Source organism: Orcinus orca, chromosome 21 (genome assembly GCF_937001465.1).
Source record: "Orcinus orca chromosome 21, mOrcOrc1.1, whole genome shotgun sequence".
NCBI lineage: Eukaryota > Metazoa > Chordata > Mammalia > Artiodactyla > Delphinidae > Orcinus > Orcinus orca.
The window spans coordinates 5,753,392-5,765,880 of record NC_064579.1 but is presented as its reverse complement, the minus strand read 5'-3'; the positions used below and the strand labels follow the sequence as shown (position 1 = coordinate 5,765,880).

Below are 12,489 nucleotides of genomic sequence, written 5' to 3'. Positions count from 1 at the left end.
CTAGTGTGGGCGGGAAGAAGGGAAGGATCCCAGTGAGTGCCTGTCCCCAACACCCACGAGACACCCCACTTCCCACCTTCCTCTCGGACTGGGGGCTGAATGCAGTTGACTACGACTCCAAACCTCAGCCAGCAGAGGTCTGGGTGCACCTGTCGGTGTGGCTGCGAGCTACTGCCCGAAACTCAGCTAGGAGCCAACTACCACCTGTGGTAATGGACAGTAAGACACCAGTCCTTGCTGGCCCACGGGCGTCCCCCATTTGCACTGAGACAGATTTTTCACTAGCAAAATCTTTGCTTGCTACTGTTGCTTGCTCTTTCCAACGCTTCCCATCCCACGGCTCCACACGGGGGACTAGGCCGCCCGTACTCTGAGTCGGGCATGGTGGGCAGAGATGGAGTCGGGCGGGGCCTGCAGGCCGGGCTCACCGTAGGGCGGCTGGGGCAGGTTGAGGCAGAGCAGGTGGTAGGCTTTGGGGCAATCCTTCCTGTCGCACATGACCAGCTCGCCGCTGTCCCCGCACTGGAAGCAGTGATCCTCATGCAGCTGCTTCGGCTCTGTTTTGATTTTTCGTCTCTTCTGCTTCAGCTTAGCGTTTTTTGCCTTTTCTTCAGTTGTGGACGCACATGCCGACTGGCAGGAGAGAGGGGGTCATGGTTTTAACGATCACAGTGCGTGAAGCTTTGCGTAAAAGGGAGATCCTACAACCTCACGTTCATTTAAATTCACCTGTTGTTCGGTTACCTAAAACACCAGGAGGGCTTACCCTGTCACGGAACTGTAGTAAAAATAAATCATTTTTCATTGATTTTTTGAATAGGTGTTTTTTTTTTTTCCAAATTGCAAAGACAACTGAGATAGCATACACAAACCATAAAGTTCACCAATTTAAAGTGTATAATTCGGATACACTAAAGTGTATTAGGATAGTGTGAATTTTTTTTGAAGTTTTTGAAAAAGATCTTGCTAAGTTCAAATTCAATCAGAAACACAGACATTTTCAGAACCTAACAGTTCTCACTGAGATATGCTCTAGTGGGAGGTCGGAGTCTAAACTCTGGGTAAACGCAACTGCTGGCCTGCAAATTAAACCAGGTCCCCCTGGCCAGCACCTCCTGAGACAGCCCCAAACAAGCTTCTTCAGCAACCCCTCCCCAGCCCCAGGGGCGCCCCCTGCAGCCACTGACCTTTGGCCGCACGCCGAGGAAACCACTGCAGTTATCCGCCCCGCAGTGGCACTCCGTCCTGCCATTGCCCAGACAGTCCAGGTTGTAATTAAATGTTAGCTCCATCCCTAGAACACAAGAGAGAGAAGTATTCAGACTCAAGTCCTGGGGGAGAGAAATGCTGTCAAAGACACACCCTCACAACGAAAAAAGAGACATAATTCTGACATGAAGACCCTTCCATCCTCCGTGTTCCACACTGAAGACGGTGATGGGAAAAAGGAAAAAAACAACGAAAAAAACCCAAAAAACTAGAGAAAAACATCCGATCCACCAATGATTAAAACAAAAATAAATATTCTACAAAGACCATCATATTCTTTTCACTGAAGTGGTCAAAGACCATGTGACAGAGATTAAGAATCTGAAATCTGTGCTCAAGAAAAATGGGTTCTAGTTTAGCTCTCTTTTCTAAAACTAATTTACACTAGTTTCTAAATAAACAAGATGACCGTGGAATTGTCACAGCCATACCATTTCCAGTAATTAATGCCTCACATTATGATCAGAAAAGACTTCAAAATGCACATTTACTACATACACCAAAGACCCAGGGACTCAAACTAGGAGGTCTAAGCTTGCTTTCTTTCGTCTTTTTTTTTTTTAAATTTGGCCACACCATGCAGCAAATAGCGAATTCAATGTACACAGTCAGTCCCCTGCTTTTTACACATAACAATTCCTAAGAACGTGTGCCAGAGTTAAACAAGGGACTTCCTGTTATGAAGTGGTTTCTTTCTCAGAAATTAAAAAAATTACATTAAGTACTGAATTAAACCCTGTCTTTTTGCCGTTGCCTTTAAGGACAGATTTCTAGCATTTTAAAGGTTTTTTTGTTTTGTTTTTTTGGCCACACTGCTTGGCTGAAGGATCTTAGCTCCCCAACCAGGGACCAAACCTGGGCGCCCGCAGTGAAAGCACTGAGTCCTAAACACTGGACTGCCAGGGAATTCCCAGTTCAAGCTTTCTTTAGCTGGACCTCAGCAATCCACAGCGAGTGCTAGAAACACAGTTTACATCACTTTTAGCTACAGCATTTCTCTTCCCACCCATTTTTCTACAGACTTAACAAACGAGAAATTAAGTCTTGCTGTTATTGATGCTGGATGGGTAAGGAAAAATGAAAGCAGTAACTCTGCTTTGAGAAGCGTTTTATGTCTAATTTGAAACAGACTGATTTTTCAAACTAAAATACAAAACAAAACAACCTCCCGCAAACAAACGAAGGGACCAGTTGATGGTAACAACTGGTTAATATTTTCTTTAACATTAAAGAAAAAAAAGCTTAAACATTTGGTTACATTATACAGACAGCAATAATTTGGAGAACTAATTCAGTGGGATCATAGACACAGAATTCTGTGATACCCTCTCTTGCTACGCTCCCTTTTGCAGGATATAGATGTTTACTTCCTACAGGCAGGTAACAATTCTAAATATAGCTCTTTATCTTATTTGAATAAATACTTGAGTGTCAAAACTTGTCTGACACTTGAGTGTCAGAATGTCCTGCCCTCAAAGACATACTTGCTTTCCGGGGAGGGGGCAGAGTCCCTTTTACCTGCAGGAATGTCACAAAGAGCAAAAAGGCCAACTCGAACATCTCCATTCACCGTCCACTTCTGTGTCTCACAGTTCGGATTACAACTGTGGTTCATAAAGCGAGAGTAGTTCCCCCTCGGGCCAGCGTCAATGATGCGGTCCTTCAGAGAGAAAGGAGAGGAAAAGCTCCTTTGACATGAAACTGAGCACAAGCGTGTCTGAGAAACATCCAACTCAGGCGAGAGCCACGAGGCAGCACTGTTTGCCGCCAGCTGAGGTCCGACGACCGACAGCTCCGAAATTGTGCTCGCAGCACAACTGACTGAGTTCTCTACTTTACATGATGACCAAGTCAAAAGCAAGCAAGATGAAGTGGAGTTTAGTTTCTTTTAAAGTTTGTTTCTAGAAACAAACACACCACAGAATAATGCGACTGAGATCAGCTGGCCGTGGGCTTAGCGACAGGCATTTTCTGAGTAGACCGCTCTCAGCTCGGATGCCACTTGTGACGGGAACTATGGTGCTTTGCTGTCAGCCCTCCTTTCCTGCTCTAAGCAAGAAGCAAAGCTTGTAGGGGGGTAGATGGATGAGAGCTTAGGCCATAAAGAGGGAGGCAGGAAAAACAAGAAACTTCTCTGAATGAAGACTTGGAGATCTGACTGATGGAAGGGCTAGAGTTTGGGATATAATCTTCATAGTCTATTTTTACTGACACAAAAGTTCAAAATACCATAAAAAGCTCAACATTTTGGCTCCCTGAATTTAAACTCTGATAGTCTGGGAAAGCTCTAGAAGACGGAGCCTCCCAAGTGCTGTCCAGGTGGCTGCAGGGGTCACCGGCAGCGAGGCTAGGATTTAAGGGGCCAATGAGCAGTCACAAATAAATGGCATTTTATGTATATAAAGTATATGTTCATGAAGGTGGTAAAACTTTCAAACAGTGACATATCAGTTAACATAGTGCTTCTTTTCAATGATTTCTGGTTCTTGTAAGGCTGTTCTGACTCAGTTTTAGAGACAGCCTGGAACACAGGAAACATGGGTACTAGTCTTGGCTCATCATTAAACTGTAACAAGATATCCAACAAATCACTTAGGGCTGGATCTCAGTCTCTTGTCCTCTGTAAATCAGAGGACTGTTTTTTTTTTTAAATCTTTTATTGAAGTATAGTTTTATTGAAGTATAGTTATTGGTGTACAATATAAGTTACAGATGTACAATATAGTGACTCACAACTTTTAAAGGTTATACTCCAGAGGACTGTTGAAGAAATTAAATGAAATAGTTGTGCTGTCATGTGCATCAAACAGCACTCACAGTTACATGTATTAAACCAGAAGTTTTACTGTCATTTTTCTTTTGACAGCATTCATTTTTCCTAACTCATAAAAGAAGCTTAAATATATAGAACAATTTACAGTTAGGATTTTTGCTAAAGCAGAACTTTACTGGTGGTTTATAACTTAGAATTACAGAGCTAATTATCTCCCTTGGGGATAAAGAAACTGAGGGCCAGGTCTTTCAGTGACTAAGAGCTGGGACTCAAATCCAGATGTGTCAACCCTGTTCCTGGTCATCTTCTCACTCACAGCGCGTCTCACATGACCTGTGCAAGGTGCCAGTAATCATTCACTTTTGTACTCTGGTGTAACGAGCATATTCTAGTGGGACACACACTGGCTACTGCAAACCATTATAATTTGCTTGAGAAAAACCAAATGAGAGGAAGGAAACCGAGTTTAACCTAAGACCACCAAATTAAACCAAAAAATCCTTTTTTCTTACCAAAAAAAAAAAGCAATTTTACCTTGGTAACAGTTAACATATAAAAATTAGTTACACTGTTCTCGTGGGCTCGCTTGATTCGCAATCTGCATTCTTCCTCATCAATTAATTCGCCAACATATTCATTTACAAATTCACCCTGCAGAGGAGCACGCAATATATAAATGTACAGTCAGTGCATCCTAGTAGAAAGCATTCCTTAACACCACATGTATAATCCGAGAATTAACCAAAAACATTCCTGGAAATACAACTATAGTACAAAATAAAACCAGAAAATGGACACTGGTACAATCTACAGGCCTTATTCATATTTCACCGATTTCACAGGCACTCATTTGTGTGTGTTATGTGTGCATGTGTGTGGTTCTATGGGATTCTACCAGGTGTAGAGTCAGGTAACCACCACCACAAGCAACATACAGAACTGTCCCATCAGCACAGATGCCCTGTGCTTCTCCTTCATAACCACATCCATCCTCCATCCCTAATTTGTTCTCCAACTCTATAGTTCTCCTAAAAATTTATTTTATTGAAGTAGAGTTGATTTACAATGTTGTGTTAATTTCTGCCGTACAGCAAAGTGATTCAGTTATACATATATTCTTTTTTATATCCTTTTCCATTATGGTTTATCACAGGATATTGGATATAGTTCCCTGTGCAAAAAACAGTAGGACCTTGTCCACCTCTATAGTTGCGTCATTTTGAGAGTGTTCTATAAATGCAATCACAGTATGTAACTTTTAGAGATTGGATTTTTAAAGAAAAACTGAGCCTAATTCCCTTGAGATCCATCTAAGTTATATGTATTAACAGTTCATTCTTCTGTCACTGGTGAGTGCTGTGCCACAGCAAGGAGGCACCACAGTTTGTGTGACCGGTCACCGGCTGGAGAACATGTGAATGGTCTCCGAGTTTTGGCTATTACAGATAAAGCCGCTGTGAGCACTCTGATAAAGTTTTTGTGCAGACAGAGGTTTTCATTTCTCTGGGATACATGCTGGGTCATATGGTGAGCACATGTTTAATTTTTTAAGAAACTGCTGAACTGCTTTCCGGAGTGGCTGTACCACTGCGCATTCGCACCCTACTCTCCCCAGGTAGGAGAGATGCAGTTTCCCCACTTCCTCACCAACATGTGGTATAGTCCCTATTTCTCATTTTGCTGTTTCTAACAGGTGTGTAGCGATAAGCTCCTTTTTAAATAAGTGTAAACACGGTACATTCAACCTTTCATGTTTACAAATGCATAAGCATTAACCCTTTTACCTCAAAAGCATGGCTGATTCAGTCTAGGACAACAGCATTAGCTACAGGACTTACTGGTGTTACCAATACATTTTTAAGGTAAAGAAATGTCTTAGGCAGTAAATTAAAATGTATTTGCTTATTGCTTCACCAGACTTGTGTTCCTCCCCCGGCCCCCGACACAAATTCTCACTAGCCGTTCTCATAGCTCTTAGTATCACAGAACTGAGAGTACCAGTCATCTCAAGAGTACTATATTATATTTTCTGATTTTGATGAATAATTAAGAGCATAAGCCAATGTCCTTTCTCTACTGATAAAAAGACAAGATTGTGATTTCTGTGTAAGAGAAGGGCGCCTGTGGGTCAGCCTTTCCCTAGGTGGCCGGCCGGCCGTGGGTGAGATGGGGGAGGAACCCCGCCTGCTTCAGGCAGCCACACGCTCGTTTCAGCTGGGCCTGGTCACCACAAGAGTGCACCTCAGGCTTCTTCTCTCCCCCATTTTAACTGACAGTACAAGCTCTGACAAAGAGTTAGAAAAGAACCGCACTTCATCTCTAACTGCAACACCACGGCAGGACCGCTCTGCACGTTCAGGTACTACGCACTGTGGCCCAGAGTGGCTTTTCCTACACCCAGTTTGGACTTGGACCCCGGCTGCTGAAAACATTCTGCACCTTTGTATGGTATCACCACCCTCACCAGGTAGAAGATTTCATTGCCGTCTTGGCTGCACTGCCACCTAGTGTTCCTTTATTCTATGGCAAGTTTCCTTTAATGAAAACCTACAGAGCAGAATTTAAACCAAATCAGCTCCGCTTCATGTTTTTTTTAACAAATTGGGATTCAAGTTAAGGTTTCATTTGAAGAAAGGGTTCTGTGGCTTGAAAGGCCTGAAAACCATTTATTATAGTTTATATTTACTATTCTATGAAAATTGGTGAATACAGAAAGGTGAAAGTGCTGATAGCAAACATGAGGCGTGGAAGTCTCGTAAACTCGATACCATTGTGAATAAATGTCTCTAGCTATTTTGTAAAAGAAATACTTTAGGCATCCAAAAAGTGACAAATCTTTAGCCTCAAAGAGTTGCTCACTGGACTTAAAACCATTAACTGTGAATTCAATTATGGATTAAAAATAACAAAATAAAGAACTTTTAGGGAATTCCCTGGTGGTCCTGTGGTTAGGACTCCACACTTTCACTGCTGAGGGCCCAGGTTCAACCCCTCGTTGGGGAACTAAGATCCAGCAAGCCGCGCAGTGTGGCCAAAAAAACCAAAAAAAAACTTTTAAAATGCTAGAAATCTGTCCTTAAAGGCAATGGCAAAAAGGCAGGGTTTAATTCAGTACTTAATGTAATTTTTTTAATTTCTAAGAAAGAAACCACATCATAACAGGAAGTCCCTTGTTTAACTCTGGCACACGTTCTTAGGAATTGTTATGTGTGAAAAGAAGGGGACTGACTGTGTACATTCAATTTGCTATTTGGTTTCTGTCCCCTAAGTATACCCAAACCTTCTCCATGTTGCTACAGTCTTTATGATTATGCTGTTCAGTGACTGTATATTTCTAGCTACTTTGTAAAACACCAATTGTCTTAACATTAGCAATTCCTCAAGTGCTAAAGTGCAGAATAATCCTGATTGTATTTTCTTTTCTCTTAATTATATCATTAATTTAGTAAATTAGAATATGGTTTAGAATAAGTGTTATTAAATAAATGTTATTAAAAGATGTTAACATGGTATTAAACTGGATAGATTTCAGGATGGCTCCCCAAACTCCCCTGAAATCATAAGCAAAAATTTGCAAGTGATATGCAGGGCATTAAAGTAATATCAAAACATGTGCATTATATGATGCCATTCTAAACACAGATGGCCTTTGACCAGGCGACCCAATCCACAAACCCAATGCATTGGCAAATCCCGTTGGCTCTACCTTTAAAATGTCAGAAATCCAACCACTTCCTTCCTACTCAACTACAACCCTAGTTAGTCCAGGCCACCAGCATCTCTCTCCGGGACTGTAATGGTCTCCTTTTTATTGCTCTCTCTCCATGATCATAAATTCCCCACAGTACAGCCCAAGTTATTCTTCTGAAGCCCAGACTCTTAAGGTGGCCCCAGTGACCCCTGCCTGCTGGTGCTCACGCCGTTGTGTAATCCCCTCCCCTGGAGACAGCAGGACCTGTGACTTGCTTCTAAGCAACAGAATGTGGCCCAAGTGACAGGATGTGATTACGTGAGTTTGTTACATTAGGGCTTCAGCATCCATCCTGCTGGAGCGTCTCTTTCCCTCGCTGGCTGTAAGGAAGCAAACAGCCCTGTTGGAGAACCCCATCTGGCAGGGAACTGCAGGAGCCTCTGGAAGCCAAGAGCAGCAAGACAACAATAACCACAAACCCAAACCCAAAACACCTAATGCTCTCAGACCTAGCGCCGTGAAGAACAGAACTGTGCCAGCAGCCGTGCAAGCTGGGAAGCCGGATCCTTCCCTAGTTGAGGCACAAGAATGAGAATCCAGCCAGGTCAGTCCCCTGACCACAACCTGGTGAGCCCCTACGTAGAGGACCCAGCTACGCACTGACCTATAGGATCTGTGGGATAGTACGCTGTGTGTTATGCTGTAAGTTGCCAAGTCTGTGGTTATCCTGTTAAGCAGCAACAGAAAACCAACACATCGAGGCAGACGGACGCCCTCCCTACTAAACTCCGCCAGAAGTCCCTGTCCCGAGGCCGACGAGGCCCCGCACAACCTGGTCCCGCTGCCCCTCTACCTTGCCACCCGCCCACCTCCCCGGCCCTCCTCTGCTCCCTCTCCAGCTCCCTGCTGTCCTGGCGCAGGAGGGCCTTCACTCCGGCCTGCTCTTCCACGTGCCTGCACGCCCTCCTCGCTCACACGTTCGGGTCAGACCTTCCTGAACCCAGTCCCTGTCACCCCTACCCTCTTTGACAGCTTTGTTTTTCTTGGTGGCATTTGGTGGTAAGTGGCGCCACATGTCTATCATCTGTCCCTGGTGGACTCACAAAGGTGTCCTGCTCACTGCTGTCTTCCAAGTGCCTAGCACAGCCCCAGGCACAGGGAAGCCGCTGAACAAACACGTGCTGAATGAGTGAGCTTCACCCAAGCAATCTGACCTACAGAAACGGATGACAGATGATCAACAGAATGAAAGAATGTGTGTGTGTGTGTACACACACACACACACACACACACACACACACACACACATTTATTGGAAAACAGGCTGTGTAAATGATGGTACATTTTACTATGGAATACAATGAGACTATGAAAAACAATGAGGTGAAATCTGTATTACGGCCATAAAAATAATTTTCTGATACATTAAGTGGGAAAAAAGAATAATATGTATGATTATATTGATGTTTAAAAAACCCTACAAATACAGAATATATGAATATGTATTTGCATATGTGTTTATGTGTAGAATTGCATAGAAAATGTTCTAAAAGGCTACATACCAACCTATGGACAATGGTCCTGTCCATTTGAGGGTGAAGGAGGAATTTCACGCTTTATTATCTGTTTTTGTATTGTTTGATTTTCTTTACTACATTATATGGTATTTCTTCATGACAAAGGTGATTTTTTAAAAGGCAGAAAAATGCCAAGAATAATTTTAAATTCCCACTAGACCTGTCTTCTCTCACTAAACACGGCTCCAAGTTCTATATGTTGGCAGGTGGGGGGAAGGGTGGAGGTGGGGGCTTGTTTTAAAACAGATTGTTCAGGCCTGTCACCAATATTTCAGGTGGCACTGTTTTAACAAGGACCCCGGAAGATTCTCAGGATATCTAAAGGTTGAGAGCCACTGTTTGAATAGCAGGATTTACTGGTGATTTTCAATTTTCTTTGAGCTATTTGCACTAAAATATCTTCTACAATGGACATGTATTTCTCATGTTAAACAAAGAGACTGCTTTGAAAAATTGCTTCAAAGTATAAGAATGAAGATAATTTATAAGTATCAAAGATCTCAACTTTTTCCAGTTGCTTCTGTATCTATGATCTAGTTTGAGACTAGCAACAACTCTTAAACATGTAGGGCAGGAATTATGTCCATTTTAGAGATGAAAAAACTGGGGCTCAGCGAGGTTAAGTGACTTGACCAGGGCTTCATGGCTAATGAATTATGATGTTGGAGCAAAGTCCTGGGGTTGCTAGTTTCTGTCTCAGTACGCCCTTAACTTTACTCTTTTTCCTTTACATATTTTAAATCTAGTTTGCTTAACAAGTAAAAATTATTTCAAATAGAATTACCAGTGTCCCTTCTCCTTTTTGACTGATCATAGGAAACCCAAAGGTTATGTGTATTTTATTTTTTTAATTAAAAAATTTTTTAACGTCTTTATTGGAGTATAATTGCTTCACAATGGTGTGTTATGTGTATTTTATTACTACCTCTTTTTACTGCTCCCTCTTTGCTCAAGAAGTGCCAAACTCTCAGCTTCGGAAGTTTCAAAATTCTGGAATAAATCCCCATGTATTTAATCCTTATTGAAGCATTTCTAAGAGGCATAGGTCCTGGTCTGTTCCGCCACTGCCCCCATCCCACGCTACCTTCTTGATGCTCCTTTTGGTCCTGAGGCCCCAGCCTCTCCGCTCCGTCTTGATGATTTCTGCGTCCGGGTAGAGCCTCTTGGTGAAGCACTGGTTCTGGCAGCGCTCCCCTGCCGGGCACACCTGCGGGTGACACTCGTACTGCAGCATTCTGTTCAGGCACTCGGACTCCAAGCCACACGGGTTCTCGTCAGCCGGCTTGCAGTTACAGCGGGGAATCTCTGACAGGTCTGCAACCTGGATCTGTACCTTTCCTATCACTTTGTTAGCCTGAACAACAAAATCACAAATGGGAGGGAGGAATTTGAACAGGACACAGGAAACACCCAGGCCCTCTTGGCTCTGCTACTGCCCTGTGGTGTGACCCTGAGAAAGGCTCTTTATCTTGATCATAATTTCCCCATGAATAAGCTAAGACTAATAGCTGTCTCTCCTTAGTTGACAAAAATATCAAAACCTGATGTGAGTTCTCACTTATTTATCCTGTGTATTTCTCCTTCTACCAGTTGATGACAATTTCAAAACTGAAAACCACTGTGGGCTGTCTGGAAGAAAGGGGCTAAATCCCTATATTTTTATTCGGTCACACGGCAAACTGATGGATCAAGAACAGGTTTCCCCATCAAACGTATTTGCTCCTCGGTGTGAGGGGCTCATCAGAGCCCCCATCAACCCAGGGCAGCAACCCCGGCTCCCGGCTGATACTCCAACAGAAGCTCTCAGGTTGTTCTGCAGAAGACTGGGTGGTAATTAGCAAAAGTTTTTATAAGACAACAAGGGCCTCTAACTACTAAGAGAGCAATGCATTTCATCTTGTCTGTCAAAGAGCAATGTTTTCACGGGTAAAGACTCACTTTGATGTGTTTGTAAGGAGGGGGTTTTCTTGAGTTTTTTTCAATCTCTAGTGCTTCTTTACTTTCTCTTTGCGCTTTCAATTCCTGGAAACGTTTTGCAGCTTCTTCCAACGCTGCCAATAAGACCAAACAAAGTATATAAATACCAAAAACCAAATAAACAAAAAACATTAAGAGATTAGTTTTACCCTGCCTTCCCAACACACTGAATCTGGCCGGAGGGTTTCTTTTTAAAATTATATTCTGGAAATAACCATTTACCACCAGGACAGGGTAACACTGAAACAGGATATAACTCCTTTACGGCTGAACACTGTGCCCTGTGCAGGCTGTTGCTTCGGAGGAGAGGTCCCACTTCAATGATCAGAGGTTTCCACGTGGACCAGAGAGCAGCTCTTTACCTCGTACCAGATTTAAATTCACTTTACTCTTACCCAGAAAGCTAAACTTCCTGGCAACTTGTTGCAAAAGCAGCTGTAAGGCTCTTCCTGGGAAGCATTTAGTCTTACTATCTTACAAAGGAGCTTCACTTGATTAAGAAGACTATGTATTTCCAGAATAATCTCTATGTTTGTAGTAAGATCACTGAGGGAGCTCCTTTCACGTACACAGCACAGTCTACTACACTGAATGTATTTTTCCAGCTGACTGGATTGTGATGTGGTTCTAATGTAATTGGAAACTTATGGAGGCCGGATCATAACACCTGGTGAAAACTCTCTAACACCAGAAACACATCTTATGCAAGTTAGGAGGTGTGGAGAGATCAACCCAGGGGTGTTAGTTCTGAGCCACTGTGAACGTTGTCCAACGTACCTTTTTTGAAGGTCTTGTTAATACTAGTCTGTCCCTCAGCAAAGCTTTTGTCTCCTTCGACGTAAGGGAACACTCTGCCCTGGTGTACCCAGTAGTAGTCGTGAGAACCGAAGAAGAACACGGGGAAGTCCCCCAGGTCGTGCTTGAGGCCCTGGATGTTGAGTGGCACAGACCGGGGGTTGCAGATCTCCGCTGGCCACCACCTGAAAGCAGGAGGATGAAATCGCACTACGCTTTACGTGGCTGCTGGGAGCCAAAAAACAAAGGTTGTGTACTTCGCAATTTTTATTCAGAATCTAAGGACACAAAATACCTCGCTTATCTTTAATCCTGCCCAAACCACACGTCATTTAACAACACAATGAATGAAATAGTGAACACAGACTAAACAAACTAGGCCCTAAACACCCAATCTAGTTTCTTCC

At 43.1% G+C, this 12,489-nt stretch overlaps 1 protein-coding gene across 5 annotated transcripts in view; it reads right to left on the bottom strand.

Moving 5' to 3' along the window:
• NSD3 (nuclear receptor binding SET domain protein 3) overlaps nucleotides 1-12,489 on the bottom strand; it is a 110,195-nt gene that overhangs the window by 5,869 nt on the left and 91,837 nt on the right. For 3 of the 5 annotated variants that reach the window (XM_033415027.2, XM_004284886.3, XM_033415030.2), the window contains 7 exons: nucleotides 12,065-12,267; nucleotides 11,249-11,361; nucleotides 10,395-10,664; nucleotides 4,577-4,693; nucleotides 2,788-2,929; nucleotides 1,188-1,294; nucleotides 429-633 (listed from right to left, as the gene is read on the bottom strand). In XM_033415027.2, the coding sequence (XP_033270918.1) occupies nucleotides 429-633; nucleotides 1,188-1,294; nucleotides 2,788-2,929; nucleotides 4,577-4,693; nucleotides 10,395-10,664; nucleotides 11,249-11,361; nucleotides 12,065-12,267 (1,157 nt within the window). The remainder of the gene's footprint in view (nucleotides 1-428; nucleotides 634-1,187; nucleotides 1,295-2,787; nucleotides 2,930-4,576; nucleotides 4,694-10,394; nucleotides 10,665-11,248; nucleotides 11,362-12,064; nucleotides 12,268-12,489) is intronic. The other 2 variants (XM_033415028.2, XM_033415031.2) reach the window with 2 other exon arrangements.